The 27,436-nt window shown below is 40.1% G+C and overlaps 1 protein-coding gene and 1 long non-coding RNA gene across 2 annotated transcripts in view; one reads left to right on the forward strand and one right to left on the reverse strand.

Moving 5' to 3' along the window:
• Positions 1-524: 524 nt before the first annotated feature.
• LOC121319147 (ras-related protein Rab-21-like) lies at positions 525-14,551 on the reverse strand. Its single transcript, XM_041256328.1, has 7 exons — positions 14,204-14,551; positions 4,986-5,045; positions 4,361-4,468; positions 3,765-3,828; positions 3,432-3,486; positions 3,159-3,238; positions 525-2,600 (listed from the first exon to the last, which is right to left on the reverse strand). The coding sequence occupies exons 1-7, from the start codon at positions 14,345-14,347 to the stop codon at positions 2,455-2,457; spliced, it is 657 nt and encodes a 218-aa protein (XP_041112262.1). The 5' UTR covers positions 14,348-14,551; the 3' UTR covers positions 525-2,454.
• Positions 14,552-26,724: 12,173 nt separating this feature from the next.
• Positions 26,725-27,436, forward strand: part of LOC121320141 — a 1,356-nt gene continuing 644 nt past the window's right edge. Inside the window, exons 1-2 of the long non-coding RNA XR_005950795.1 lie at positions 26,725-26,790; positions 27,217-27,240. This is a non-coding gene — a long non-coding RNA (uncharacterized LOC121320141). The remainder of the gene's footprint in view (positions 26,791-27,216; positions 27,241-27,436) is intronic.

Consider the following 27,436-nt stretch of genomic DNA (forward strand, 5'->3'; position numbering starts at 1 on the left):
TCGCACACAGCACGGCTGGGGACTTGAATTCAAAAGCTGCCGAGTGTTTTATGTGCGAATACTATCCGCAACAATCAACAATCAACAATGTTAGAAGATAAGGAGTCTGATAATCTCATGATCAGATATTGCAACCTAGCATTAAAATGAATTGCATCAAAAAAAGACACCTACCATACCACTTGGGTACTGATTTTACCAACGCTGCAGCTAAAATTAAGGATGAAAAGTGATATACCCTGGAGATCCAATAAAGTAAAGGTTATTAATGTTGTATGGCTAAGTTTTGCATCACCTAGAATTTTAGGATTGAGATATAATAAAACAAATTAAAAACTATATGAACATAATTCATATATTTTATTTAACATCATGTAATCAAAGAAATTACATAATGATATTGCTTATCCACCAGAAGCCATAATAGTATTTCATGTTAGATTTTCAAATGTCACATTGTTAAATTTGTCACTTTTTCATTAAGTTTATGGAAAAATACAAAGCAGTTAACGTAACTTTATTCAGCAGGTTTCACTTGAACTTTATGAAGCAAAATGTGTTAATTGGCCACAGCTGTACAATTTAGTGTTTCATACTCCAAACAAGTATCTGTTTCTCTCTGTGCCTCTGTGTAGTTCAGCAAAAATATAAAAAATATGGTTAAAAAAAAAAAAAAAAAAAACATAAGCAAAGAATCCTTGATCATCATATATTATCTAGAGATTTATAAAGGGGGGGAAAAAAAGACACTGCCTTTTCAACACTATACATTGGAAAGAACTGGCATTACACTGTGCATTTCAGAAGTTTTGTCATATGATTACACTTGGGTGATCACACATCCTGTTCATGGTTAGTTGGAAATGCTGGGCTTTTGATTTACAAGGGTTTCCAAGGAGAACACGGTCCGGTTTTCATATGAAAACCACTACCTGTTGCTTTAATCTTCAACCAGATCTTACATTTTGTGATTCGTTCAAGGAATGAGATTATATACTGTAAATCTAGCACCTTTTCTCCACAGTTAATTAGATCGTTAATAGTAATCAGAGATTTTATCCTAAACTGATCGTTTTGAGAAAGCATGACAAAAGGATTCACATTGCAATTTGGGTTATTATTATCTGTAGTATCACTATACTTAACTCTCTTCTTATTCTCTACCTTTACCAGGAACATCACTAGGTGTCAGAAAGAGCCCTAGCAAACATACTGCTGTAAAGAGATCCTACAGCGAACAAGAAATTAATACTGAAACATATGATCAAACCATACATTTAAGCATAATTACTCTTAAATGTTCCACCCTTAGCCCCCCAATTGTTTTGATATTGAGAAAAATAAAGTGCATTATCAAAAGTCTATCCCCTCTTCGTATATTGTAGTATCTACACATGCACTTTGCGGACTGTAACTCTGTTGTCTGATATTTTATTATCACAGTTGCAGAATACCCTTAAGCTTTCAGTGGATATATGCTCCATTGCGTGTGACTAAAAGTATACCTCCAACACAGAGAACACGGGATAGAGCAAAGGGAAAGAAATTGGGTTCTAGTAAAGCCTGCAGTGTGCTCTAATGCTTTAGGCAATATATTATAAATGCTTCGAGATTGCATTTATTTTTTTAACTCAAAACAGAAGTGTTTATAATGGCACTGTGTTTTATTACAAAACACAAGGTTTCAAAGAATGTAATTAAATAAAAAAAGAAACAAAAAAAAGATTACAATTCCAAAACGTGTGCTTTCACCAACAACTGATCTTTTCATTTTACAAGCATTAACAAGACTAATGTACACATTTCTACACCTGCAACTCTTTTCCCAAAGCTTGTAAAAGCAGATAAAATATTTAATATGCATTGTACATTTTTTTTTTTTTTTTTTATATTATATATATATATACCAAGTCAGCAAACCGTGAAATATAGTATAACAAAGCATTGCCAGTGATGAGCCAGTGCAAAAAATAGTATGATGGATATCTGCCAAATTAAAATAAGAAAAAAAAAAAATCATAATTGTTTGAAACTTTAGAAGTGACACAATTCACCACAACAATAAAAGGGTTTGAACATACACAAAAGAGCATGTACATAAGTTATTAAATAATAAAGATCTGATTTAAAAGAAAAACAGAATAGAAGCTCTTACATTTCTACATGCGCATTACCTGTGTCATTAAAGAATAAAATTGATGAGTAGGGGCTGGTGCGGGGCAGAAGGCCATTTTTAATTGCTGTTGTTAACAGAAAACTAACTGCATATTCATTGGTCACACTCCACTAGTTTAGCACTTTCAAAAGTCTCAAGTGTTATAAACGGGATTACATGAAAATACTGTTAATTGTATTCCGTTGGGTGAACAAACATGTGACCTTGAACAGGGCATTCTTCATGTAAATGGAAAGGGATGGGGAGGGGGTGTTGGGGCAAAGACTCGGTTTTGAAGGTTAGCCAGATGAACAGCAGCCTCCACCCGCAGTGGCAGCACTCTGGGGTTCATCGTCCACGATCTGTACCCCTCGTCGTGCTGTTCCTGCTTGGCTGGAGCCGTTACCTTTTGCTCGCTCGTCTGCCTGTGCCGTTTCAATCATTCCTGTTGATTTAAAAATTATAATAATAATAATAATAATAATAATAATAATAATAATAATAATAATAATAAGGGGAAAATATGCAATGGATTTCCCCTTGCTTTCTTTTCAGTACAACAAGCATGTACAGACATTTTATAGGAGCCTCCAAAACACTAGACACCCAATGGTTTATATTTAGGCCCAACAGATTCTCCATTCCCTAATTTCAATATTTTTTTTATTAGTTGGATAATAGGTCACATGTGTCACTGAAGCTGAATAAATCATAATAACATGAATTTCTAATATAAAAATACAACACACATCATTCAGTGGAAACCAATGCACAAAAATAAACACTGATGATAAAAACTTAACATGACCACTGTATCAACCACCTCAGCAAGAGAGTCTGATTTCATCCTTCCTATTTAAAAATACATCAATTATGGTTTGTCAAAATTCCAGAAGTACAGCTATAAATAAAATCATCTTCTGTCTGTTGATCTGAGCTACAACTACTAGACCAGTCCCCCTCACTGAACGTGCTCAGAAACATACCTGAGGCATTAACTTACTTTTACAAAGGTCAAGAAAAAGTTCTTCAATTCCTTTGTTCAGTTTGGCTGAAGTGTGATAGTGTTTTTTGGGGTTGACTAAGACGCATATATAGACTTAGGGAGGGGGGGGGGGGGGGGGGGGGGGGGGGGGGGGGGTGAAATCAATTATTTAAGAACAGCATCAAAAGCTATTTAAAAAAAAAAAAAAACACTGAACAAATATCTGATGTTCACATCAAAGCGAGAAGCATTCTGAAAAGTTTCAATGATGAACGTTTAAAATCCACCTACCCTTCTGCTTCTTGTACGGATACGTTTCTTTCTTTTTCAAGATCTATTTTGTTACCTACAAAATAGAAAACAAAACAGTATGATGGCTTTCAACCAACCTCATCTTCAGTTAGACTGAAATTGTATTACAATGCGTTTCAAGTTGAACTGTCTCACAAAACTCTTACTTTCACACAGAAATACATGAGAGGTTTACACATCTCATGAGGGCTCATGTTTTACTGATATTTTGTTCTTATGTCCCTTATACCTTAAAGGGTTAAATCCACAAATGTAAAAAATCCACAATAAATGGTACTAGGAAGCACAAGGAAATGTCTTTTTAAAACTTACCTACAATACATAAACATATTTCATTCCCCAACATTTTTCTTAATTCTTTAACCCAGTTTTTCACCTACAAGACATAAAGATGAGGTATTTCTTTTAGGTTAGGTAATTTATTTGACTTTGCTTTAACAGAACAACAAATAAGACACATAATGACTTTCTGTTGGACAAAGAATTGCTTGGGCTACAGCACTAGAACTGCAATTTGAGCAATGCAATCTATCACTTAACATTTGTCATTGTGACAGCTTGCTTTTGCTTTTAGGAAAACTCTGAAGTGAAAAAGCAAGTCACTTTCCAAAATATTTAGTAATTCTAACTTATAATACAAGCATAGACTGCATGTATGTTCTGTAACACTGTGTCTCAATATGGACAACAAAATAAGTCACAAAAACAGTCTGTTGGTTAAAAAAAGTGGTTCTTGTATTTTAGTCCTTACTTGACCAGAATAAGACAAAGACACTTTAAAACTTAATATTACCTACGTGGTTAAAACCAGGGACTGGAACTAAGAAACACTGACTTTAAGAACGCATGGTATTATCTAGGTTTTGCAAAAATGGTATAAAAGGTGTTACTATCGAGGCTGGCCGTACCTTCTGAAAGGAATCCTCGTCTGTGACGTCATACACTAATATGGCTCCGTTGGAGTCTCTGTAATATATTGGGCCCAGGGCGTGAAACCTTTCTTGACCTGCTGTATCCTGTATCGATAAAGAGAAAAGAAACACTGTAGGTTACCAGCATCTAAGTGGAGTGCATGATCTTCCTATAACCACAAGTCTATTAAGTACAAAGTTTGTAAAAAAATAAATAAATAAAATTACAGCACAAAATGTAAATAAGCAGAATCATCGCAAGGCATTTTTACATACTGGAAATAGGTCATAGATGCACACTACCAGCAAAGCAGGAAAAGTGGTGTGTAACAGGCATCATCTTCCAGACTACTGGAGGTCATTAATGATTTACAAGATAAGACACCAGCAGCAACATGCAAACCTCTTGGTCCAGGGCAGGGTGATGAACCGCCATGGAGACGCCAGACACTTAATTGAAATACACGCCAACATGCTCAGGCCAAAAGAAAATAAGAACTCACTGATAATACAGTACAAAAAACATACCCATATCGCAGGGTTAACTCACTGATAACAGTACAAAAAACATACCCATATTGCAAGGATAACTCATTGATAATATACAGTACAAAAAATATACCCATATTGCAAGGTTAACTCTTTTCCCTCCGATGTTCAATTTCTTTGTTAAGAAGGATGCCTGAAGAAAAAACAAAAAGCACACATTAGACACACAAGCCTTCTTCTGCTTGATCTCAGTTATTCTTGCATTATATTGCATGGTGAGCGCCAAAAAACAAAACGAGATACCAAAACACAACTGAGGCTTAAGCCAGGGGTGGACAAAGCTGGCCCTTCCACTGCTGGTCTTTGTTCCAGCCCTGTTCTAAACTGTTTCATTGAACCAATTAAACCTCCATCCACACCCTGATGTACGTTAATGACCTCATTTTACCTGTTCAATTGGAGTGAAATGGCTCTCCAGAACTGCAATTGGACACCCCTGCTTTAAACACTACTGAAGTACTTGCATGTCCGTTTTCATGTTTGGGTTAATGAATGCTAGCCAAAACAATATCCTTATCTTTTAATTTAACATCATACAGGAATTTTTTTTTGTACAGTAGCTTGGCCTTTTTAAACATCATGGCTGATTTTGCATGCAAAAAGCTTTGAATAAGTAACTTCTTAAAGACATGACCGTGCAGATCAAAACTGACATACAAGAAATGTAACACACAGCGTTTCAAACTGTACAGGAACCCTTTTAATCTAGAAAAGGCCTCCTATTTTGCATACTGTATGCCCCAGTATTCCCTCTGACATACCCAAGCATGCTCTACAACACATGAAAGCAAATCCTCCTCTTCCTTTAGACAGGGAAGAAAGTGTGCGTGACCCACGAAGATAGAGAAGCGTAAAATACACAGTTTGTTTTGTATAAATGTTAATTCCACTAATAAAACATATTTTCCATCTCATTTATTAATACTGCACTAAAGTGCAATAGATCAAGTCATTACCCAAAGCACATCATAAGACCGGGATCTTAGCATGCCAAATACTATCACATGTGAATTGCAAGGTTTCTGAATTAGAGTGCCAGCCTTTGGGAGAGCAGTATCGTAACTCTAACCAACATGATGCACAAGTTCTTAAAGTGGGTGGAATGAAATGCCCATAGAGTAGTGCAGCAGGATTTTTACAGAAAGCAGTGCATCTTCAAAATCTCTGTGGATTACAGTACAAATACAGAACACTACATTTTACAACACACAGCTACATTGGATGTCAGTATTTCTATCAATTAGTAGGACTTATTTTCAAAAGCCACTAATAAACAAATAAATGCATACATACAAAAGAAAATAAGAACATAAGAAAGTTTACAAACGAGAGGAGGCCATTCGGCCCATCTTGCTCGTTTGGTTGTTAGTAGCTTATTGATCCCAAAATCTCATCAAGCAGCTTCTTGAAGGATCCCAGGGTGTCAGCTTCAACAACATTACTGGGGAGTTGATTCCAGACCCTCACAATTCTCTGTGTAAAAAAGTGCCTCCTATTTTCTGTTCTGAATGCCCCTTTGTCTAATCTCCATTTGTGACCCCTGGTCCTTGTTTCTTTTTTCAGGTCGAAAAAGTCCCTTGGGTCGACATTGTCAATACCTTTTAGAATTTTGAATGCTTGAATTAGGTCGCCACGTAGTCTTCTTTCTTCAAGACTGAACAGATTCAATTCTTTTAGCCTGTCTGCGTATGACATGCCTTTTAAGCCTGGAACAATTCTGGTACAAGAACCAGAATAGTACAAGAACTACTAAAACTATAAACATGAAGTCAAGTACAGTATTGATGTTTTGTCCTCCTGTGTTGGTTTAGCACAAAAAGTGTGTTTGACCTTGGTTAACCTCACACACAACTGCCAGAAAAAAAAGAGCTTACCACTGCTGAAATTCATCCTTAAGCTTACAATGCCAAGGAAGGAACAGGCACTTCCGACAGTTTTTCTAACGATTTTAAACTGAAACCCAAGACGACCACTTTATGCTCATTACTAGCTAGCCCTGTATATCATAAAAGGACTAATTCAACTTAACACTTACTGGATGCCAAGAACGAGTTTAAAGGTCTGTATGATACGCACGCCGTGTCCCTAATGCATGACCTGCTGTTACATTAACACACAGGCATTTAACCATTCTGGAAGTGTTATGGACTCATTTCAACAAACACACGAAGCCCTGTCAGTCACAATCATGGAAGAAAATGACACAAAGAAATCCTCCCCTCCAGGAGGAACGAAAGTAGGGGGCGTGGACTGAATCAGCCTATCGGTGACTTGCTTTGATAACAAGCGTGTGCTAAGGCAGGAACTGCCGAATCACTCGATTGACTGTGCCTTTAAAAGGGCGTAGTCTAGAGGCGCACTAGAAGCACACTCATTCACTCTTGTCATTGACAGTCGATGTTTCTTTCTAGCTGCTCGTAACAGACCTTTTGCTGCCAGTCAAACTGACTGACATCTTCCGTCTCTGCCTGTCAACTAGCTCCTGAAAGTGTCTCCACTGGGTATTTACAAGTTAACGGAAACGCCGGTAGATCCAGGAGCATTGCACAGAACCATGAGCCTGGACTACAAATCTTAGTTAGCAATGCTTCATCTTAAAACATAAAAACACCAATGACCACAAGCACTTTGAAATGCATGCAAATGATGGAAGATTCGTTTTTAATTTAGCACAAGGGAGGACAGTGAGGTAGACTTCCTTAAAAGACTACAAAACCACAATATGATACTGTGATAACATGGGTAGAATTCAAAATAAACTATTCATTGTTCCAAAAAACAAAACAGTATGTAACTGACAATAATTCCCATTTCAACAATATACTTAATTGAAGGTAGTTCTGAAACCAAGCACTGTGCATAGGGCTTGTGCAAGTTCCAAGCCATGTGGCCTGTGTTTTGTTTTTTTATTTTAGTTTTTTTTTTTTTTTGTGCTGTGTTAAAGTTAATCTGCAGAGCTCAATAAAAGTAACCAGTAACCCAAATACTGCCACTCATGTTAACTATTTCCTATAACGAATGCTGACAATATTGTAACTTTTCTTTAGTGGAAAAAGTAACGTATACAGTACACACATCACCCAAAATGTGGTTGTAGTACTGTGCAGCAAATTACAGTTCTGTCTGGCAACTACTGTACTGTCTGCTGATTGTATGTGAAACAAACACATACTGGAAATGTCAAAAAACAGCAAGTTATGAAAAGTGCCCAGCCATTTAAAGTGGAGATATCAAAAACACAAGCCAAGTTTCAAGAAACCATTGAGGCTACCTTGGCCGCACCAAGCAAACAGGCACAACTGTAAAAGTAGTTGGGGTCATGGTTGCCCCAATTGTTTCTATTAACTTGCTTGTGTTTTTGATGCAAGTTCGATCCGCTTTTATCGTGCCTGAAAAACACAAGCCAAGGAGAAGGACATTTTTACCTTAGTTTAGCGATTGATTTCTCTTACTGTATGACAGGTACCGACTTGTCTTTTTTTTTTAATTACATTTCACCTGAGTGTTGGGAACTACAAATTATAAGTGAAATGATGCTTTTGGACGATTTACTTTTGCTGCGCCAATACCCTGAAAACATGTGAACTATCCTTGCTGTATAGTCTCTGAATTTATTCTATGTAGGCTATCCCTGCAGTATATCTGTCAACATAATCACAATGATGTTTGGGCTCGTATTCACACACATTATGCTGTACACAAGGTCACTAAATAAAACAGCTTTGATAAAACCAGAGACCTCTTCACCAGTCTTCTGCAGTGCAGTCATATATACTGTAGCTTCGGTCCTGTGTATTCATCATGATCATTTATAAACTGTAAAACAAAACTAAACCATGAGACATCATTCACAAGTTATTTACTAAATGACTTGTGTTGAATTGTATTGTATTGCTCACTTCTTGCAGGGGAGGGGGCAGCAAGAAGCTAAAAAGAAAGGAACACTAGCAGGCAATATTTATATTGAACTTTAACCTTAAATATTTTGTTTTCCCCAGTGCAAAGAAATTTTATTTATTTATTTTAAATGGAAGTGCACGCATCCTTCATCTCCTTCACTGTCCTTCTAGGATAATTCGTTTTCAGCCTGGAGATGAGTATTACACAAGCATGCTTTCAACAAAAAAGCAATTTCACTTCCTTCCCTTTAAGGGTTTGAACTACAGCCGAGCCGAGGCATCCTTCCAAAAACGAAAGGAAAATAAGAAACCTGTCAGCACGAGCAGAATCTTCTGAGGCTGCAGAGAATGATTACTGGGCTATTTCCAAACTGCACCCACGTTATCCAATTACTGTGGAATGCAAAAAGAAAGTTTCATTATCGGTGTGCAAATCACTTAGTGGGGTTTTCTGCCATTAATTTACTTGGAATGTCATGTTCAATTTGATGTTAAAAAGCCTAGTTACCTGTCAGGAAAAGGCAGCACTGTACTGTATAGTGTATAGTATTTGGTTAGATATATGTGTATACTGTACTTAGCCACAAATGTCCTTGTATAAAGTATGTCTTCTTTACAACAATGTACATTATAAAATGATACACCCTTCACCAGTTTGGCCTAATGTACATTACATAGGAAATGGCTTCCTCATAATGAACAACTGCTGGCAGACTGCAGACTTTTTTTTGCTACTGTAATAATTATTATCTATAGGTAAAAAAAATAGTAAAGGCTAATAACTGTTCTGTACCATAATTGCTACTGTAACCTGCAGTTTGATCCAGTTTTGGGGTAAGAAGCTTATTAACAGTAAATCTATAATTGCTGCGGGACTAATCTTATCATGGGAGCAAAAATCAGTGAATACATTGATAGTCTTTTAACATCTACCAATCTGGTGCACACTTAGCTATTGATCCCTAACCTAACCTACAGTATATAAAAAAAATAATAAATAAAATTATCCTGAATGCTATCTAAAAGCAGACCTCCTACTTAGAGATACTTTATTTAAATCTAGATTTTTCCATAATGTTATTTCTTATGTCATGCTTACTACTGTAACTATTCCAGCAAAGACTACTCCTGCAAGCTGACTGTGGGGAAGCGTACTAGGGGTGCACAGGCTTCAGGGCACCTATGGGTGAAGCAGCCTACTATGCTTTCCCAACTCACTGCCCTGTATTCAGCACCGATGACACTTTTTAGACGTATTTTCTGCTGGGGTAGTTGTAAGCGTGGAAAACATTGATCTAAGCTATAGCAATAGAGAATCAGATTCAGAAGATATATAACAGGACATTAAAAAGATGAAATGTTAGGACAAGGTAGGTGATATAAATCCACAGGGTTTTAGGGGTAGTTTTCTATCACTCCCTCCCATTAACCAAGTTGGTTACAGCAGCAGTCATTGTGGGCTCCCTGTCACAATCATGCAGAACACAGGGCCTACAGTCACTGTGAGCTCCCTGTCACAATCATGCAGAACACAGAGCCTACAGTCACTGTGAGCTCCCTGTCACAATCATGCAGAACACAGGGCCTACAGTCACTGTGTGCTCCCTGTCACAATCATGCAGAACACAGGGCCTACAGTCACTGTGAGCTCCCTGTCACAATCATGCAGAACACAGGGCCTACAGTCACTGTGAGCTCCCTGTCACAATCATGCAGAACACAGGGCCTACAGTCACTGTGAGCTCCCTGTCACAATCATGCAGAACACAGGGCCTACAGTCACTGTGAGCTCCCTGTCACAATCATGCAGAACACAGAGCCTACAGTCACTGTGAGCTCCCTGTCACAATCATGCAGAACACAGGGCCTACAGTCACTGTGAGCTCCCTGTCACAATCATGCAGAACACAGGGCCTACAGTCACTGTGAGCTCCCTGTCACAATCATGCAGAACACAGGGCCTACAGTCACTGTGGGCTCCCTGTCACAATCATGCAGAACACAGGGCCTACAGTCACTGTGAGCTCCCTGTCACAATCATGCAGAACACAGGGCCTACAGCCCCTACAGTGCCATGAAAAAGTATGTGCCCCCTGCCTGATTTTCTGCATTTTTTGACACTGAATGTTATCAGATCTTCAACCAAAATCTAGTATTAGATAAAAGGGACCCAGTGAACCACCCGTGTGAAAAAGTAATCGCCCCCTTAGACTCAACAACTGGTTAAGCCACCTTTAGCAGCAATAACTGCAACCAAACGCTTCCTGTAGTTATTGATCAGTCTCTCACTGGTGGAATTTTGACCCACTCCTTCATGCAGAACTGCTTCAACTCAGTGACATTTGTGGGTTTTCGAGCACAAACTGCTCGTTTGTGGTCCTGCCACAACATCTCAATGGGGTTTAGGTCTGGACTTTGAGTAGGCCCTTCCAAAACTTTAAAAACTTTAAAAACTTCAACCATTCTGATGTAGACTTGCTTGTGTGTTTTGGATCATTGTCTTGCTGCATGACCCAGCTGCGCTTCAGCTTCAGCTCATGGACGGATGGCCTGACATTCTCCTGTAGAATTCTCTGATACGGAGCAAAATTCATGGTTCCTTCAATGATGGCAAGTCATCCAGGTCCTGATGCAGCAAAGCATCCTCAAATCCTGACAGTACCACCACCATGCTTGACATTGTTCCAGAACTCTTGAGGATCATCCAGGTGTTTTTTGGAAAACTTGAGACAAGCATTCATGTTCTTCTTAGTGAGCGAGGGCTTCCGCATTGCTACTCTGACATGAATCCCATTTTTGTCCAGTGTCTTTCTGATGGTGGAGTCATGAACACTGACCTTGGCCGAGGCGAGAGAGGCCTGCAGATCCCTGGATGTTGTTCTAGGGTTCTTTGTGACTTCCTGGACGATTTTATGCCTTGCTCTTGGAGATTTTAGCAGGACAGCCACTCCTGGGAAGATTCACTACTGTCCCAAACTTTCTCCCTTTGGACAATATGGCTCTGACTATAGTTTGGTGGAGCCCCAAAGCCTTAGAAATGGCTTGGTAACCCTTTCCAGACTGATAGGCATCAACAACTTTTTTTTCCCCGGAGTTATTCAGGAATTTCTTTTGATCGTGGCACGATGTGCCTCAAGAATCTGTGTGCTGACAACTTCACTCTGACGGTAAGGGCCAAAGTTAGTCAGATTTATATTGGGCAGGGCTGGCCCAAATCAGGCCTGATTGTTAACCAAAGTATTGAAACAGCTGACCCTAACTAACCCTTTAATTTGGCTGAGTTAACTAGGGGGGAAATAACTTTTTCACACCTGAAGATTGCATGTTTAATTACCTTGCACACAAAACAAATGAAAGCAGCACCAAACTTTGGTGTCATTTTTTCTCTCAGACTCCCTCTATATACAACTACAACCCACAAAAACATCTGACCAAATTCAATGTGAAAAATATGCAAAAATGCAGAAAACCAGACAGGGGGCAAATACTTTCACGGCACTGTATATTACAACTACAGGCTGTACAAAAACAGGATTTGCCTCCACAAGGAAATAAGCCATGTCATTACGGTTGTTGATTCCAAAGCAGGTGGTTGTGCAATCAATGAAAGTGTTAAGCAATAGCTGAGTTTACCAATTTACTCAAAACAAATTAAGGGATACATCTTAACTACTTACTGTAACAGAGGTTTTTTTGTGCAATTATAACCCAATTCCTTTTGTTAATGATGCTAATGTTTTGCATATAGACAGCCAGGCAAAAGCACTGGCCCCTGTTCACACAACTCTCTAATTTACTGTCTTAAGTTAAGACAAGCCTAGCCTGCTATAAAAGTAGGAGTGTTTTGTGGATAAAGGCCTACATCATGATGATTCTAAATTGTAAGGTTGCAGTGAAGCGCTACAGGTAGATCTGTCAACACTGACTACAATAATAATAATAATAATGATGCGCATGAGGCGTGTATGCTCTTTGGCAAGGTTTGCTCAGGAATGGGTTTTTACATTTTAAAGTAGTAACACAGAAAACTACTTGCAATTTATAGGACCCTGCTTTGAACAATGTGCAAAAAAATATTTTCTGAATGCATAAAACATTACACACTTGATTCAAAAAGGAAAACTCTGGTACTGCCCTGAATCATCCATAAACACTACACACTCAACAGTACTACATTCAGAAATACTACAAGAAACTGACTATATTCAACATTGTCTCGCTGAAACATTTGCCATTACACATATTGTAATAAAGGATTTGTGAATTACTGATATCCACAAAAAAAAGAAAAACAGCAACAGCACAAAAAAAAAAAAAACCCACAGGTCAGGGAGTATGAAATAGTATACAGTTTCTAGAAAAGGCAGTTCAGCTAGAAAAGTTAGAACAGTAGCTGGTGTGCAGTTTGTACAGGTTTAAGGGTGGCAGCAGCCACACTTATCAGAATGCGTTTCTAACAGCTGCAGTAGTGATCTCCATACAGTATTGCAGGCACACAATGACTGCTAGACCTTCCTCACCAATGCCTATGGGGCTATCTCAGGAAGCTCTCTGTGTGGTAGGTCCACTTTAAGGCAACTGTGACTCAAACTGAGACAATGGGGAGCAGCGTGAATGAATGGAAATGCTCTTTAACACAAAAACCAAAAAAGGGCCATCAATTCAACTTGCACTTCAGAACTGCTTCCTTATCAGAGATTAATAGCAAGTCTGTTTTTCAGTTGGTTGGGGGGGGGGGGGGGGGGGGGGTTGTCTTTTAAAAAAACTACTTTCACATCACTCAACCAGCACGTGTCCTCAAAGATTATGCAAATAAGGGAAATTCCGTAAAATAAAGGTTAATTTAAACAGGACACATGTTTAAGCCAAAGAGGGCAGGCAATTTAAGAGATCTGAACAACAACAACAACAACAACAAACAGTGACATGGTTAATGATGTACCGGTAAGATGTTTACCGCATGGCCAAACACACACGTACATATAAAATAATAATATAATATTAATCGATCAACTATTTATTTTACTAGTCATAATTCCCCTGCAAACGACACCTGAAAATATCCACGATACTAAGTAACAACGCATACTCTACCCGACACTGATCGCTATTTCCCATATGCAGTTTAATATTTGAGTACAATCTTTTGTTGGGAAACGAGTGATGATGCAATGTAGTGTGGCTTCCCGTATACACCCTTGATCAATACAAACAGGCGTACTCTCCTGCTTGTTTTTAACTAGTCTTCTACAGTCCTACTCGTCACCTGATCAATCCAGGTGCATTTCGAGGCCCAACCTGGGAGCGTTTCAATGTCAATTGTTGCTAGAGATTATATATATATAATATATAAACAACGCTGTTAACCCCTTCCAGACCGGCATATACAAACCTGCAGCGTTGTGATGTGTTTGTCGTTGAATTTGTTCTCGCAGTACCGCAGCACCAACGATGTCTTCCCCACACAGCCTTCTCCTAACAAAACCACCTTAAAAGAATACGTCTTATTAACGCCCCCTGTTCCTCCAGCCGCCATCGCGAAGTCCTTGCTTTAAAAAAAAAGGTAATTCAGCAAAATTCCAATTGGAGTGTCACATCCGACATCTAAATCTATAACTGGAAACGGACAGGCGATAATCCCAACCCCAGAGTGAATCGGTACCGCTGTCAGTAAGCTAGGCTCAACCAGACACACACACACTCCCTCCCTCTCTCTCTCTCTCTCTCCTGTCTAATGGCGTCTCTTTCCTCTTACGTCACACTGAGGATCATATGATGAACCGGGCCGAGGCAGACGAAAAGAAGTGCAGGTTCAAATTGCAGAACGCAGTGTAGCTCAGTGTGGGGCTCAGAAGTAAATAAAAAAACAAACAAACAAATACATTACGAATGAGCAGTCTGACGTTGATATCTGGCGATCAAACAGAAAGAGGTTGTGAAGGAGCAATATTTTAATAGCAAGCCACGGTATAAAATTGCATGTAATATGGAATATTTTAGTCCAAATTCCAAATTGTAGCAAGATACAATAATAGCTGACATTAAAAAAAAGCATGTTATACATTTTGTTAAATTCAGAATACATATTTATCAAGTGCAACCTAAAGATCGAAAATGGATGCACAGCATATTGCTGATTCACTTTACTTTGCTGTAAGTCACATGGTCTGATTGCAGCTTGACCATTGGACATATATTGACAGATAGCACAGGAAGTGATTACGTACCAGGAAATAACGGCATTATTATTATTTAATACAGCTTTATTTCAAATGCTTCCATATTCTGAATTAAATTATAAAAAAGAAGCTAAGAAGTAAAAGATAAAGGAGCATAAAGAGTAAGAAATGTGATTTTAAAATCTTTCTTCTCACTCCTTTAATAGGTACCAGGTGTGAGAGTTTGGCGCTGTTCTGCCTGCTCTGAGTGTGTAAGTCTAAGATTTATAGCAGTCATCTTGCCTGTGCTGCAGTTAAGGTAAATATTAACAGCCTGGGTTTGGTTTTCTTCACATAATGGACATAAGAACTTTCGATAGTTGGCAGCCAGTTTAAGCAATAGAGGAGATAATCAAAAAAAATAGAGCAAGAGAGCTCAGACTGCTTGCAAATATCATAAAAAATGAAAAGAGTAAATTAAATGAAAAGAGTAAATTAAAACATTGCAGTGATATTTGAGCTTCATGAACTTTAAACCACAGCACGTTTCAGCATGTGACTCCTGACATGACATGACTTTACAATGTGTTCCTAGGGTCACATTGACACCCGTTTTTAAACACATGATCTGTTTGTTTAGAGGTGTCTGTGCAATTGCACAAAAGACCACATTTTGAGTGTAGCTGATCTTTTTTATGGAAAAACTAAATGGTGTTACAGTTTGGAAATTAATTTTAATGGGAAAATGTTACAGAATATATTATAGTGTATTGTGGTACATCTAAGTTGGCAATAAAATGCTGGCTGAGAGTACAATAATAATTTGGTGATAAGTAGTGTCCAGTTTTCTGTTAGTTTTCCCTAACCCCATGCATTATTTCTGTGTTTCTTTTTTTAATGTAATTAAACACTGAACAGTTGCTGACATTAACAGCCATGCCTCCTATTCCTGACAATTGTTGATTACGATTCTTAGTGGACCACCATCACAAAGCTCTTTACAAGAGGTAGGCTCAAAAAAATCATAATGGCTCCCTGTGTGGTTGCAGAGAAATATTTATACGTATTATGTACGTAAAAAAATGCATGGTACATTAAATACAGTGGAAAGTGCATAATACATGTTAGTAGCATAATACATGAAATAGTGCATTAAAAATATGCATAATAATTTATGTAAATAGTGCTTTTAATTACAATGAAAAGGGCATAATACATGATAGTAGCATAATACATGAAATAATACTTTAAATACAGTGGAAAGTGCATAATACATGAAATAGTAACAGCAACACACATTATCGTAATATCAGGTATCATGGTAGCATGGTGCAAGATTATCGATTCCATAGTCCGTACCCTTTTCACTTACTTTGCGTTCGACAGAACTAAGTTTCGCTCACTTAACTTCACTTAGTGAATGCTTACCGCGCTCATGCACCAAAGCTGGGAGAGAGTTCCAAAGAGTCGGAGCCATGAAGCTAAACCAGCGTTCTCCAAGTGTGGTGCATGTTTGTTTGGGGATAACAAGCAGGCCAGAGTCAGAGGATTTAAGCTTGCAGGCAGGGACATAGCGGGTCAGCAGGTTGAGGAGGTACTCGGGACCTGTGTGATGAAGGGCATTGTAGGTGATGTGACAGAAATACAATGAGTTCCGGTGATAAATCTTCCTCCCGACCTGTGAGGGCGCTAAAGAACGAGAGAAGTATCTGGAAGGGCTGGCCTGACAGTTCGTTTCCGGGACCGGGAAGTGGGTCAGCCTGGAAAGAAGCTAGACTCTGTTGTAAGACCGTATTGACTTGAAAGGTAAACGAGGGGCAGCTGCCTTATTACTTGCAGCAGACAGTTTCCAAGGTTCAGGGCAGCTATATTTATATTCTTAAGTTGAGTTTTAGATCCTACTAGAAGGAGTTCAGATTTGCTGGTGTCCAGCTGAAGAAAAACTGGCAGACATCCAGACCTCGATGTCTTGAATGCAAGCCGAAAGCCGGACCATGGTAGAGGGCTTCCAGGGTCGAGTTTTAAGTAGAGCTGGGTGTCGTCAGCATAGGAGTGAAACATGAGGCTGTGTTGGTGGATGAGGTGACCCAAGGGAAGCATGTAGATATTGAAGAAAAGGTGCCCAGGAACAGATCCTTGGGGGACACCACAAGTGACTGGGTTTGCGACGCCACTGCGTCCAGCAAAGAAACCAGATTGCATGCGTCTAGATAGGTAAGAGGATATCCAGGAGACAGGTTCCAGAGATTCCAGTAACTTCTGAAGGCGGTCAAGAAGAATGCCATGATCTATGGTGTCAAAAGCAGCTGTTAGGTCAAGGAGGACAAGCACAGAGGAAGCACCAGCATTAGCATTGAGCAGGAGATCATTCACAGTCTGGAGCAGAGCGGTTTCAATACTGTGATGCGGCCGGAAACCAGACTGTATAGTTTCAAGCAGATTGTTATCTGTGAGATGTTTCATCAGCTGACTGGCTACAACAGCCCTTTCGAGAGTTTTCGAGAGAAAAGGGAGATTTGAGATGGGACGGAAATTAGATAAGTCAGCCGGGTCGAGTGAGGGTTTTTTGAGTACCGGCGTGACTCCCATAGTTATGATTTCAGAGAAGTACATCACCTTGGCTGCGACGAGCGCACACCTGTAGCCGCTAGATGGTTGGTCCAGATCTCTCTGTGAACTGTTAGTCCAGACAAGACGCTCAAGCTTGTGACAGGCAGACTTAAGCAGTCGAAGTTTGAGGGTGTACCATGGGCAGTTTCGATCTTTCTTGATGGTTTTGATTGTAAGCAGGGCAACAGTGTCGATGATATGAGTAATGGTGGCGTTGTAGAGGGTCAGCGCATCATCAACCGAGGACAGGAGGGTACCAGTTAGAGGGGATAAAGGAACACATTCTGAGAGTTTTAGAGGATTCAGCAGATTATTGGGATGGAAGGAGACAACAGTGTCAGTAGCGGAGGAAAGAGCAGGGAGATTAATATTAGCAGGGATTAAGAAATGGTCAGAGAGAGATATCTGAGACGGAGAGATGAAAGCGGGAATATCCCTTTGGGGTGGCTAGATGCAACGAGTGCATATCATTTACAGAGTGCCAGGTTTCAGCTAGAAAGAGAAGATCAAGATTGGTATCAGTTATAAGTTCTCTGAGAGGCAGAGATTTGTTAGTCAGAGAGTGACAATTGAAAAAGGAGATTTTCAAGTTTCTAGCATGCAGTGTAGGGGGGAAAAGGAGTTAGTAACGGTATGTGGAGCAGGTACATACCAGTGTTCATTCTGGGAGTGGAGAACGAGTGAACATGCTTTGTCTAGGGGATCCAGAGGTTAGGTGTCACAGTAGGAATGAGGCCTCTAGTAGCCATTGGGAGGGATTTGAAAAAGGTCCTCGCTCCACCTGTCGTCGCTCGGACTGCCACAGCTCAGACTGCCCTTGGTTGTGTGACCCTTAGACGGCTGGTGTTTAGAACGGCTGACATTTAGAACAGCTGGTATTCTAAGACACTGATTGACAATTTACTACTATCCTGTAGGCCTGGAGCAGTATACTTAACACACTTTTCTAATCAGCCTCCCAGTTCAATACAGCCTGGAAAGGAAATTGCTCTTTTTAAGTGCAGTCCAGTTTACCTTAACAATAAACGATTTAAGCTACTACATTAACTGTAATTCAGCCTGCATTTCTTGTTAATGAAAAACCCATGCCTGACACAAATCTATTAGTTGCTTTGCCTTATTTTTAAAATTCAGAAAGTGAGGTTGCACTATTAAAGGCAGTGATTCAAATTCGGAATTGCATCTTCACAAAGCCCTATACTGGGTATTTAAAAAAGAGATTGCTGTATACGTGAACCTTCTATATTTACATTTGCATCTGTATAGTATTATCTTGCCTGCTATTCAGGTTAGAGTTTCATCTTCTTAAGCAACTACTATTGTACTTTGCTGTCTATTCTCAGTAACATGTCTTAGCACTGGCTTTTCAGATTCTACCCGTATTAACCTGTATATCATATTAGATTTTTTTTTTTTAAGGACACTGTCAGAGTGTAGGGAATTAATAGCTACATGTGGCAGTAAGGATATCATGCAGCTAGCTGGATGAAAACTACAGATATACTAGATTTGGAAAGGCGTGATGAGTATTCTAAGAAACCATTCTAAAATTATTATTATTATTATTATTATTATTATTATTAATATTATTATTCATTTCTTAGCAGGCGCCCCTATCCAGGGCAACGCATCACATACACCGCCTATCCTGAGAGCAGCACGGCGTGTGCTGTGTAAATTGTTAATCACATTAGGCATGTCATACCAGAATGTACCACATGGGGGCACAAAGCTTACAGACAGGCATGGTGTGAAAGCCTGACCTTGAACAATTCATGAGGAAGGAATTTCAGCTTAAAGCAGAACTGTATTGACCAGAACTATGCTGCACAGTGAGTGATTGAGTGCAATGTAAATAAAAGGTTGCAACTGGTTTTTTTTTCACCTAATGGATTCTACCTGTAAGGGCAGAATTCCAAATTATTATTTGACACACTGCAAAGAAGTGTAAAAGTACCTTTTGTCCCATAACAACATCCATGCCAATATGGCTGGTTTGCAGTACAACGGTTGCAGTTATGAAAGATTATACCATACAACGTCACTATGATACACTGCACAAAGCAACATCTTTTGAGTTTACTGGAAATTAAAGAAGCTATGGGGTCTCAATGAAAGGAAAGGATTTTTTTAACTTCAAGAAGCCATAGAAAGTACAGAATTACCTTGAAAGAAACTAACGTAAGATTGCAGGTGCAAACCCGGTTCTCTGAAAGAGAAAATAGCCATCAATTAACGGGTATCGCTGTCAGGTGATAGGATTATGCTGAGTTTGATATAAAAGCTGCCTTTAGGCCTCCATAGCTCTGACGTTAGTGCCCCGCCCCTCGGGGCTGTATAATTATGCAGAGGGTAGGAAGCCCAGCCTCTTTTTCTTCAGGCCACAAGGGCTACTGAAGCGACATATGCCCTAACACTGTTCTATGAACAGAGGGTATTTAACAGTACGATATCGTACCGGGATACTCTTACCACATGGGTAACGCTGGAGAGTGTGCTCAAAGAGTACAGCAGAAAGAAGGTCCCTCCTGCACAAGCTCGTTGTCACCAGATGCCTGCAGAGAGAGGATGTCCTCTTCATAGTTGAGATGGCCTCAGTCTCAAACTCAGGCTCAATCTCAGACTCAACAGTCAGAAAGTGACTGTTGAGTGACTGTTGTCCCATCAACACCTCCATAAAATGACCAATCTGGTCCGTGAGGGCCGAGACCCACTAGGCTGTTTGTCCCTTGGGGACCTGGGCGTGCACACTTCTGCACGGGAGGTGAACGCTCCTTAGGAAGGGAGCGCCGAAGCTTCCCCACGTTCAAGGTAGGTGAGCATGAGCGTCGCCTGAGAGACAGGGAGGGTGACTTGGATAGTTGCAGGAGATGATGCTGTACCACCTGAAGGGGGAACAGACTCACAATGAGATCCCCTGCTAGAAGGAGATCCCAGCCCCACTGCCCTGTTGGCTCTAGCCTTTAGGACCTGCCTCTGGAACTTCCCGCAGATAGCGCAGAATGCTGTGTCGAACAGAGCCAAAGCAGTATGTTCTGGACCCAGGCATGAAACACAGAATTCATGCAGGTCCTCTGGGGGCATTTTTCGGCTACAAAAGCTGCATTCATGGAAACCCGACATAGCACACAGCACTTGCCTGGGTTGCACGGCAGGTACAAATGTGCACAGGGCACAGGAGTGGGTGTGCGCACGGGGTGCATGATAAGTGCACGGGCACAGAACAGATGTGCACCGATGAATGCACAGGGTGCTCGGATGCGTGGGCGCATGGGTATTGATGTGCACGGAGAGCGAACAAGCCACAGATGTGCAGAGGCATGGAAGTGCACGGGTATGCACGGGGTTCACGGGCATGGTTGTGGACAGGGCACATGTGTGCAGGGGTGCACGGGCACGGATGTGCATGGCTACAGGGAGGTGCAAGGATAAACACGGGGTGCACGGGCACAGGTGTGCACGGGTTGTACGGAGCACAGGTATGCACGGGGTGCACAGGCATGGTGTGCACGGGCACAGGTGTGCGCAGAGCACAGGTGTGCACGGGGTGCATGGCACGAATGTGTCCTATATGCATGGTGTGCACCGGCACGGATGTGCACGGGTTTGCATGAGAGTGCTCAGATCCGCATGTCACTGCGTGGTGTGGTGAGACACACTTGGGAAATAATCCCTCAGAAAACCAGATTAAAATTTAGATCGGGAGATCTAAGCCAACACACATGGAAAACTCAGTGTATAGTTAGTGTCTGGAGCAGGCTATGGTCTAATAAAGACCGCTGCTGAGTGTCTATCAAGCTATGATCTAAATAGATCGCTGCTGTAGTGTTCCGTCTGGCCCAAGGCCAACACACACACGCCTCGTGTTTCTCTCCGAAAGAAAGAAAAACAAATCTTAGGACAAGTAATAAAATATACAGGTTATAACAATAAGCTCTCAAAGTAATAAATAATAATAGTAAGCGAGACAGACTCAAAAAGTCAGCAAGCTGAAAAGTGCGAGAAGCTCGAATAAGCGACTCAGCCGAGTTCTTAAGGGGCAGTGCCAGCCGGCACGCTGAATATGAGAGCTAAAGGCGGGCACAAAATCTGGTGAATTGTGCTCCACACTCAGTGAGCGTAACCAGGTCTTCAGTGAGATAAACCCAGGGAAGGGGCAGCCGCCAGCTTCCCGTGCACAATTAAGGCCACGGAGGGTGCAAACACTGAATTTTCTTTTTTCTTTTTTAATAATCAGAGTGTTGTAGAACAAATACATTACACTCACTCCTGATCAGCAGCTGAATGCAAAAGAGGCTGGGCTTCCTATGCTCTGCATAGTCATTCAGCACCCGTGGGGCAGGGCGCTGACATCAGAGCTATGGAGGCCTAAAGGCAGCTTTTATATTAAACTCAGCATAATCCTATCACCTGACGGCGATACCCATTAGTTGATGGCTATTTTCGAATGGAAAGAGAACTGAGATTACAACAGAGGGTGCAGCATGACTGAGCAAAGAGTGGATTATTTTAATAATTTATTCAAGGTCATTGTTGGCTGCAACACTATGATAGGTCAGTTTATACAGAGTGCTCTCTCTCTCTCTCTCTCTCTCTCTCTCTCTCTCTCCTCTCTCTCTCTATCTATATATATATATATATATATATATATATATATAGAGAGAGAGAGAGAGAGAGAGAGAGAGAGAGAGAGAGAGAGAGAGAGAGAGAGAGAGAGCACTCTGTATAAATTGACCTAGCATAGTCCAGCACTGGCTATGTAAAAGTCAACAGTGATGGTTTACTGTAATGAGCGTGTGTGGTGGAGAACACATCCATTTTGAGACAGTGGTTCAGCCTTAATAACCCAGGTGGGGAGTAATCTGGATTTATTTCACTGTACAATGCAGAAGGACCCTAACTTCCCTACACTTGTTAGGGAGTGGGGCAGCACTCCTTCTCTTCTCAGCATTTGCTGGGACCCCCCACTGCCTGCTCAAGGTTGTATAACAATAAGGGAGACTGAACTAAGGATGCATATCATTCTGCTGTAATTTGAGAAGCAAGAAGACAAAAAAACACAATTGAAAACTACAAAGCAATTGTGTGCAACTAAATTAGGGACCATTTTACTTATTTTAAGTAAGCAAGCATTCATTACCACCTATGAATTCATGAAAACAGGTACAAGAAGGTCCCTAAATAGTTGAAGGCAGCAGTGATGAGGGCAGTGCTTGAACAGTAACACACCCGTACAATATCCTTTGTTTTAAGATCAAGATAATACTTTAAAGTACTGCCTGCTTCCCAGTATTTAACAGGGGTTGCATTCAGTGAGTTTGGCATGTTGGTTAGTATCTTCATGGTAATACATTTTTTACTATAATTATCAGATATGCCATTTAGGTACGGTACAGACTGTCATTTCTAGAGAATATCACAAGGAAATACTAACAAGGAAACATTGGTATGAGGCATACTTGTTAAAGAAATAGATCTACTGTTTAGCCAACAATGTTTGAAAGAGGAGAGTTTAACTGAGGTGAGTACTTTTTTTAATTTATTTTTTAATTAACGTTTCTTTATTGAATAAGTCACATTGGGTCAATCGTAATAAACTTGACAAGTCTGTCCTTCATCCTGACCTTGTGTAAATATCATGTCAGAATGGTACTAATTGTCTGTCTTCTCAGATTCATCTTAGTACCAAATGTAAAGAAAAAGCACAGGCAACAAACCTACAACTATCTGTTACCTTTTATACTTTGGAGAGGGCAGTGAGTGGAGGAGTTGGACAGCAGAAGAAAATAAATAGAATTGTTACTTTTAAAAACCAGATTATTTAAGGCAAATATTTAACTGTGCTGCCTTTAAAACAAATATTAATGTCATGACACAGATGGAGGGCCGTCTTGATTATATATTTACATTCCTCTCTATAGACTGAGTTACTCTTTATTGGTTTTCCTTATTATTTGATCATTTACAAACACAAACATATATAAACAAATATAAATATTTAAACAACCTTTACATTCATAACTTTGTATATTTTAACTGTGTGCCACACTGTTCACTATGTATATTTTAATTATATTAGCACTTTGAGATTATATTTGCACTTTCAGACTGCGTCTGTGACATCGACAATACAGAGAGAGAGTGAACAGGACCAGGGTTAATTTCTTACATACTACCTTGATAATTCAATAATTGTAGTTATGAAATATTTTAGCCTTTTCTAAACTTGGTTATGAATGAGATGTTGTGGCAGAGCACAGCTTTGCCCTTTAGAAATTGGCAGGGATGGGGTTAAATTCCCCTACCTGCCTGGGTTCATTGTGTTCAGGTGGCTGGGGTTGATTAGATGATGCCACCTGACATAAAAGGAGGCCTCTGCTTCTCATTTGGGAGGAGGGAGTTGAGGAAGCAGGTTGGTGTTTTGTTTGTATGTTTGTATGTTTGTATGTTTGTATGTTTGTATGTTTGTATGTTTGTATGTTTGTATGTTTGTGAAGGCATTGCCCAGCCTGGAAACCTTATTTTTTTTTGTAAGTTTTGTTGTTTTTCTATTTGTGTTTAAAGATTTTTTGTTTTGCCCTTGCCCTTTATTTTTGTTTATTTATAATAAAATTAGTATTTTTTTGAACTGCAGACTGTCTCTGGGCCTCTATCCAGAAGTGGGATAGCGCCACCTAGAGGCTCAGAGCAGTATTGTTTTTTTTTTTTTTTTTTGGATTATGGGAAAGAAGAGCAGACAGCGGCAAAGGCAGGAAAAGCAGCAGCTGAAGAAATGTAAGCTGCTGCAGCCACCGCTGGAGGACCCGGCCAGCCTCTTCGCCTGGTGTTCCTGGTGCGGGAAGGAGGACCATTGTTGGCGGTCCTGCCCAGACGTGCCACCGGCAAACTGGTGTGGCCAGTGTGAGGAGGACAGCCACAACTGGGCAGGATGCCCCTACAACCAGGCCCAGGAAGAGGTGCAGTGTTCAACCTGGGCATCAGGGGCCACCCCACTACCTCCAGCACCACCACCTTCACCACCATCCCAGGAGATCTGGGACTGGTTGATGCACCTTGAGGCAGACCTCGTCCACGATCTCCCCATAGTTATCAACACGCTATGGCGTAGAGTTGGGGAGAGGTGGGGAAAAATGGGAGGAACAACACCACCCAGCGTCCTTCCCAGAGGTTGCCCTCATGGTGGTTAATTACCTGGCAGTAGACATGGGAGATGCCCCGGTCACTCCAATAAAGAGGGGTGAGCCGCCTTCCCGAGAGCCAGAGAGGGGTGAGCCGCCTTCCCGAGAGCCAGAGAGGGGTGAGCCGCCTTCCCGAGAGCCAGAGAGGGGTGAGCCGCCTTCCCGAGAGCCAGAGAGGGGTGAGCCGCCTTCCCGAGAGCCAGAGAGGGGTGAGCCGCCTTCCCGAGAGCCAGAGAGGGGTGAGCTGCCTTCCCGAGAGCCAGAGAGGGGTGAGACGCCTTCCTGAGAGCCAGAGAGGGGTGAGCCATTGTCGTCGCTCCCAGAGCCAGAGAGGGAGGAGGAACTTCCGTCATCTATCTAAATAAATGTATATTCTACATGACAAAATGCACAATTTTAAATAAAGTTTGCAAATTATGCACAAAATAGATATTCTCATTATTTTTTATTTCCATTTGGCTGCTGCTCTCTTGTGGGAGAGTCGTCTCCCAGTACTCTCGTAGTTTCCATAACAGCGAATTATGCTTCCATTCATTTTTCTTGATCTCATTAACATGCATTTTGATTAACGAGTTCCCATTATTTAGTCATTGAGACAGGAAGTGATGTCCATGACCTGCGAAAATTAAGCTTGTTAATGGGAAATGCGTTCATTAATGACCTCATCGACTAAATTTCTAAGCATTACTGGATTGATTTAATGAACACGTTTCGTTTGAAAATTACTTGCTACCAAAGCTCTTCTTATTGTACCATTAGTCTGATACAATAAAAATGGCTTATGGTTAGATAACCGTGCAACAGATAAATAATCCTGAGGTCTCAGATAAATATAGACTAATGAGCATGTTCAAATGTATTTTAATGAGTAGGCTTCAAGAATTATCATCTAAATTACTATTAATCTGAAGTTATGATTCTTTGGGCAGATGAAAATATGGATAACCTCTATTTTAAACATAGGCTGTTCGTGTAAATGCCAGATGTAATGGTAGCACCCAACAAAACTGTATTGTTGGATGTGTGTCATGTCCATTTGTCCATCCATCAACAATCCAAAGCACCTTTGACCATTGTTTCATAGTCCAATTTCTGTGTTCTTGTGCATATTGTAGCCTTTTAGTCATGTTCCCCTTTCATAACAGAGGTATTCTTACTGCAACACATCCTTTAAGTCCTGATTTCAAGAGTGACCTTCGTACTGTTGATTTGATGGACAATGATACCTGTGTCTTCTGCCAGTTCTGTTGTCAATTCAGTGCTTGTCTTCTTTCTATTTCTTAAGCAAGTATTGCTCATCCTTGTTAAACAGCTTTTTGGGTCTTCCAGTCCTGGGTTTGTCAATTACAGATGATGTTTCTCTGTACTTGTTGATTATGCTTCAGATACCACACCTTGAAAATCAAGTCATGTTTTTTGTTTCACTCAGTGTTTTTCCTTCTTTATGCAAGTCAAGGTTGTTATAATTGTAGAAAACACTAGTGGAGGCTTTGAGTAAATCGTTGATGCTCATTGTGCATCAGAGTAGAATAATGCAACATGTCTAAGACTTCTGCACAGCAGTGTATATATATAATGAAAAGGGTCGATGGTGCTGTAAAAGGTAAATGCAGTTGGCTTGGTTCTCCTGGCTTCTGTTCTTGTTTAGAAATCAATGTAAGATGCATATGATACATACATTGTATAAGGATAAAACCACTGTTTCTCTTCCACTATCTGATTATTAAACATATTTGCCAAACTCTTCCCTTTAAAACATACATGCAGTGTAAATCCATCAAACCATTAAACTAATAGAAGGTGCATGGTGTATAAAAGGAATGCACAATTGATCTCAGTGATCAGTCTGCCTTATCATGCATCCCAGATATGTACTGTACCCTTCCCTAGATGAGATGTTGTATGTCTCAAACTGACCACTTTCCCGAGAAGATGCTGAATTATTGCTTTTCTTGTTTATTTTTTATAGGATTGTTAAGTAAAATTCACTATGTATTGTAACCTGATCCTTAGTGTTGTGCTGCTTTGTTGGGGTAAGTTGACAATCTCCTTTACCTCTTTTACAGCCTCAGCTCAATGTAATTACACCACTTCTGTTCATTTTAAAGATGGAATACGTTAAAATGTATCATTTAATGGAAAAAAAACACTATGTCTACCCAGCAAATCTCATTTCAAAGAGGAATTTGGAAGGTATTTCAAGGATTCAAATGCTTTTCTTATTGTTTTCGCTGCAAGCTGTGTTTCATTTCTTTAGAAAAACAAGCAAACACTGCAGGAAAAAGCAGGGCAGTAGTTTAAATTTAGTATAAATAAGTTACCGGGTCCATTTCTTTATGATTGCGTTCATGGAGTGTGTATTATTAATATTTTTTTGCAAATAAACAGCAAGTAAAAATTGCATTGGTAATTCCAGAGCAATAGTGATCATTGTTTTGTTTTGTTTTTTCTCTTTTTAGGTGAGCAGGTCTTTGCACAAGCAGGTACTGTCTTTATTTTAATAGTGTTGTATGATAAGCTGTCACATGAGACTCAGATTAGATAAATAGCAGATAGTTCAACATGTGATAATAATGTATTACACAAGTTTACCTGGAATTTGACAAGCAAGATTTATTTGAATAGATAATCCTTTCCACAAAGAAATAGGAAATACACAAATGCAATGTATGCATACAG

The sequence above is a fragment of the Polyodon spathula genome, chromosome 8, assembly GCF_017654505.1.
Source record: "Polyodon spathula isolate WHYD16114869_AA chromosome 8, ASM1765450v1, whole genome shotgun sequence".
Classification (NCBI taxonomy): Eukaryota; Metazoa; Chordata; class Actinopteri; order Acipenseriformes; family Polyodontidae; genus Polyodon; species Polyodon spathula.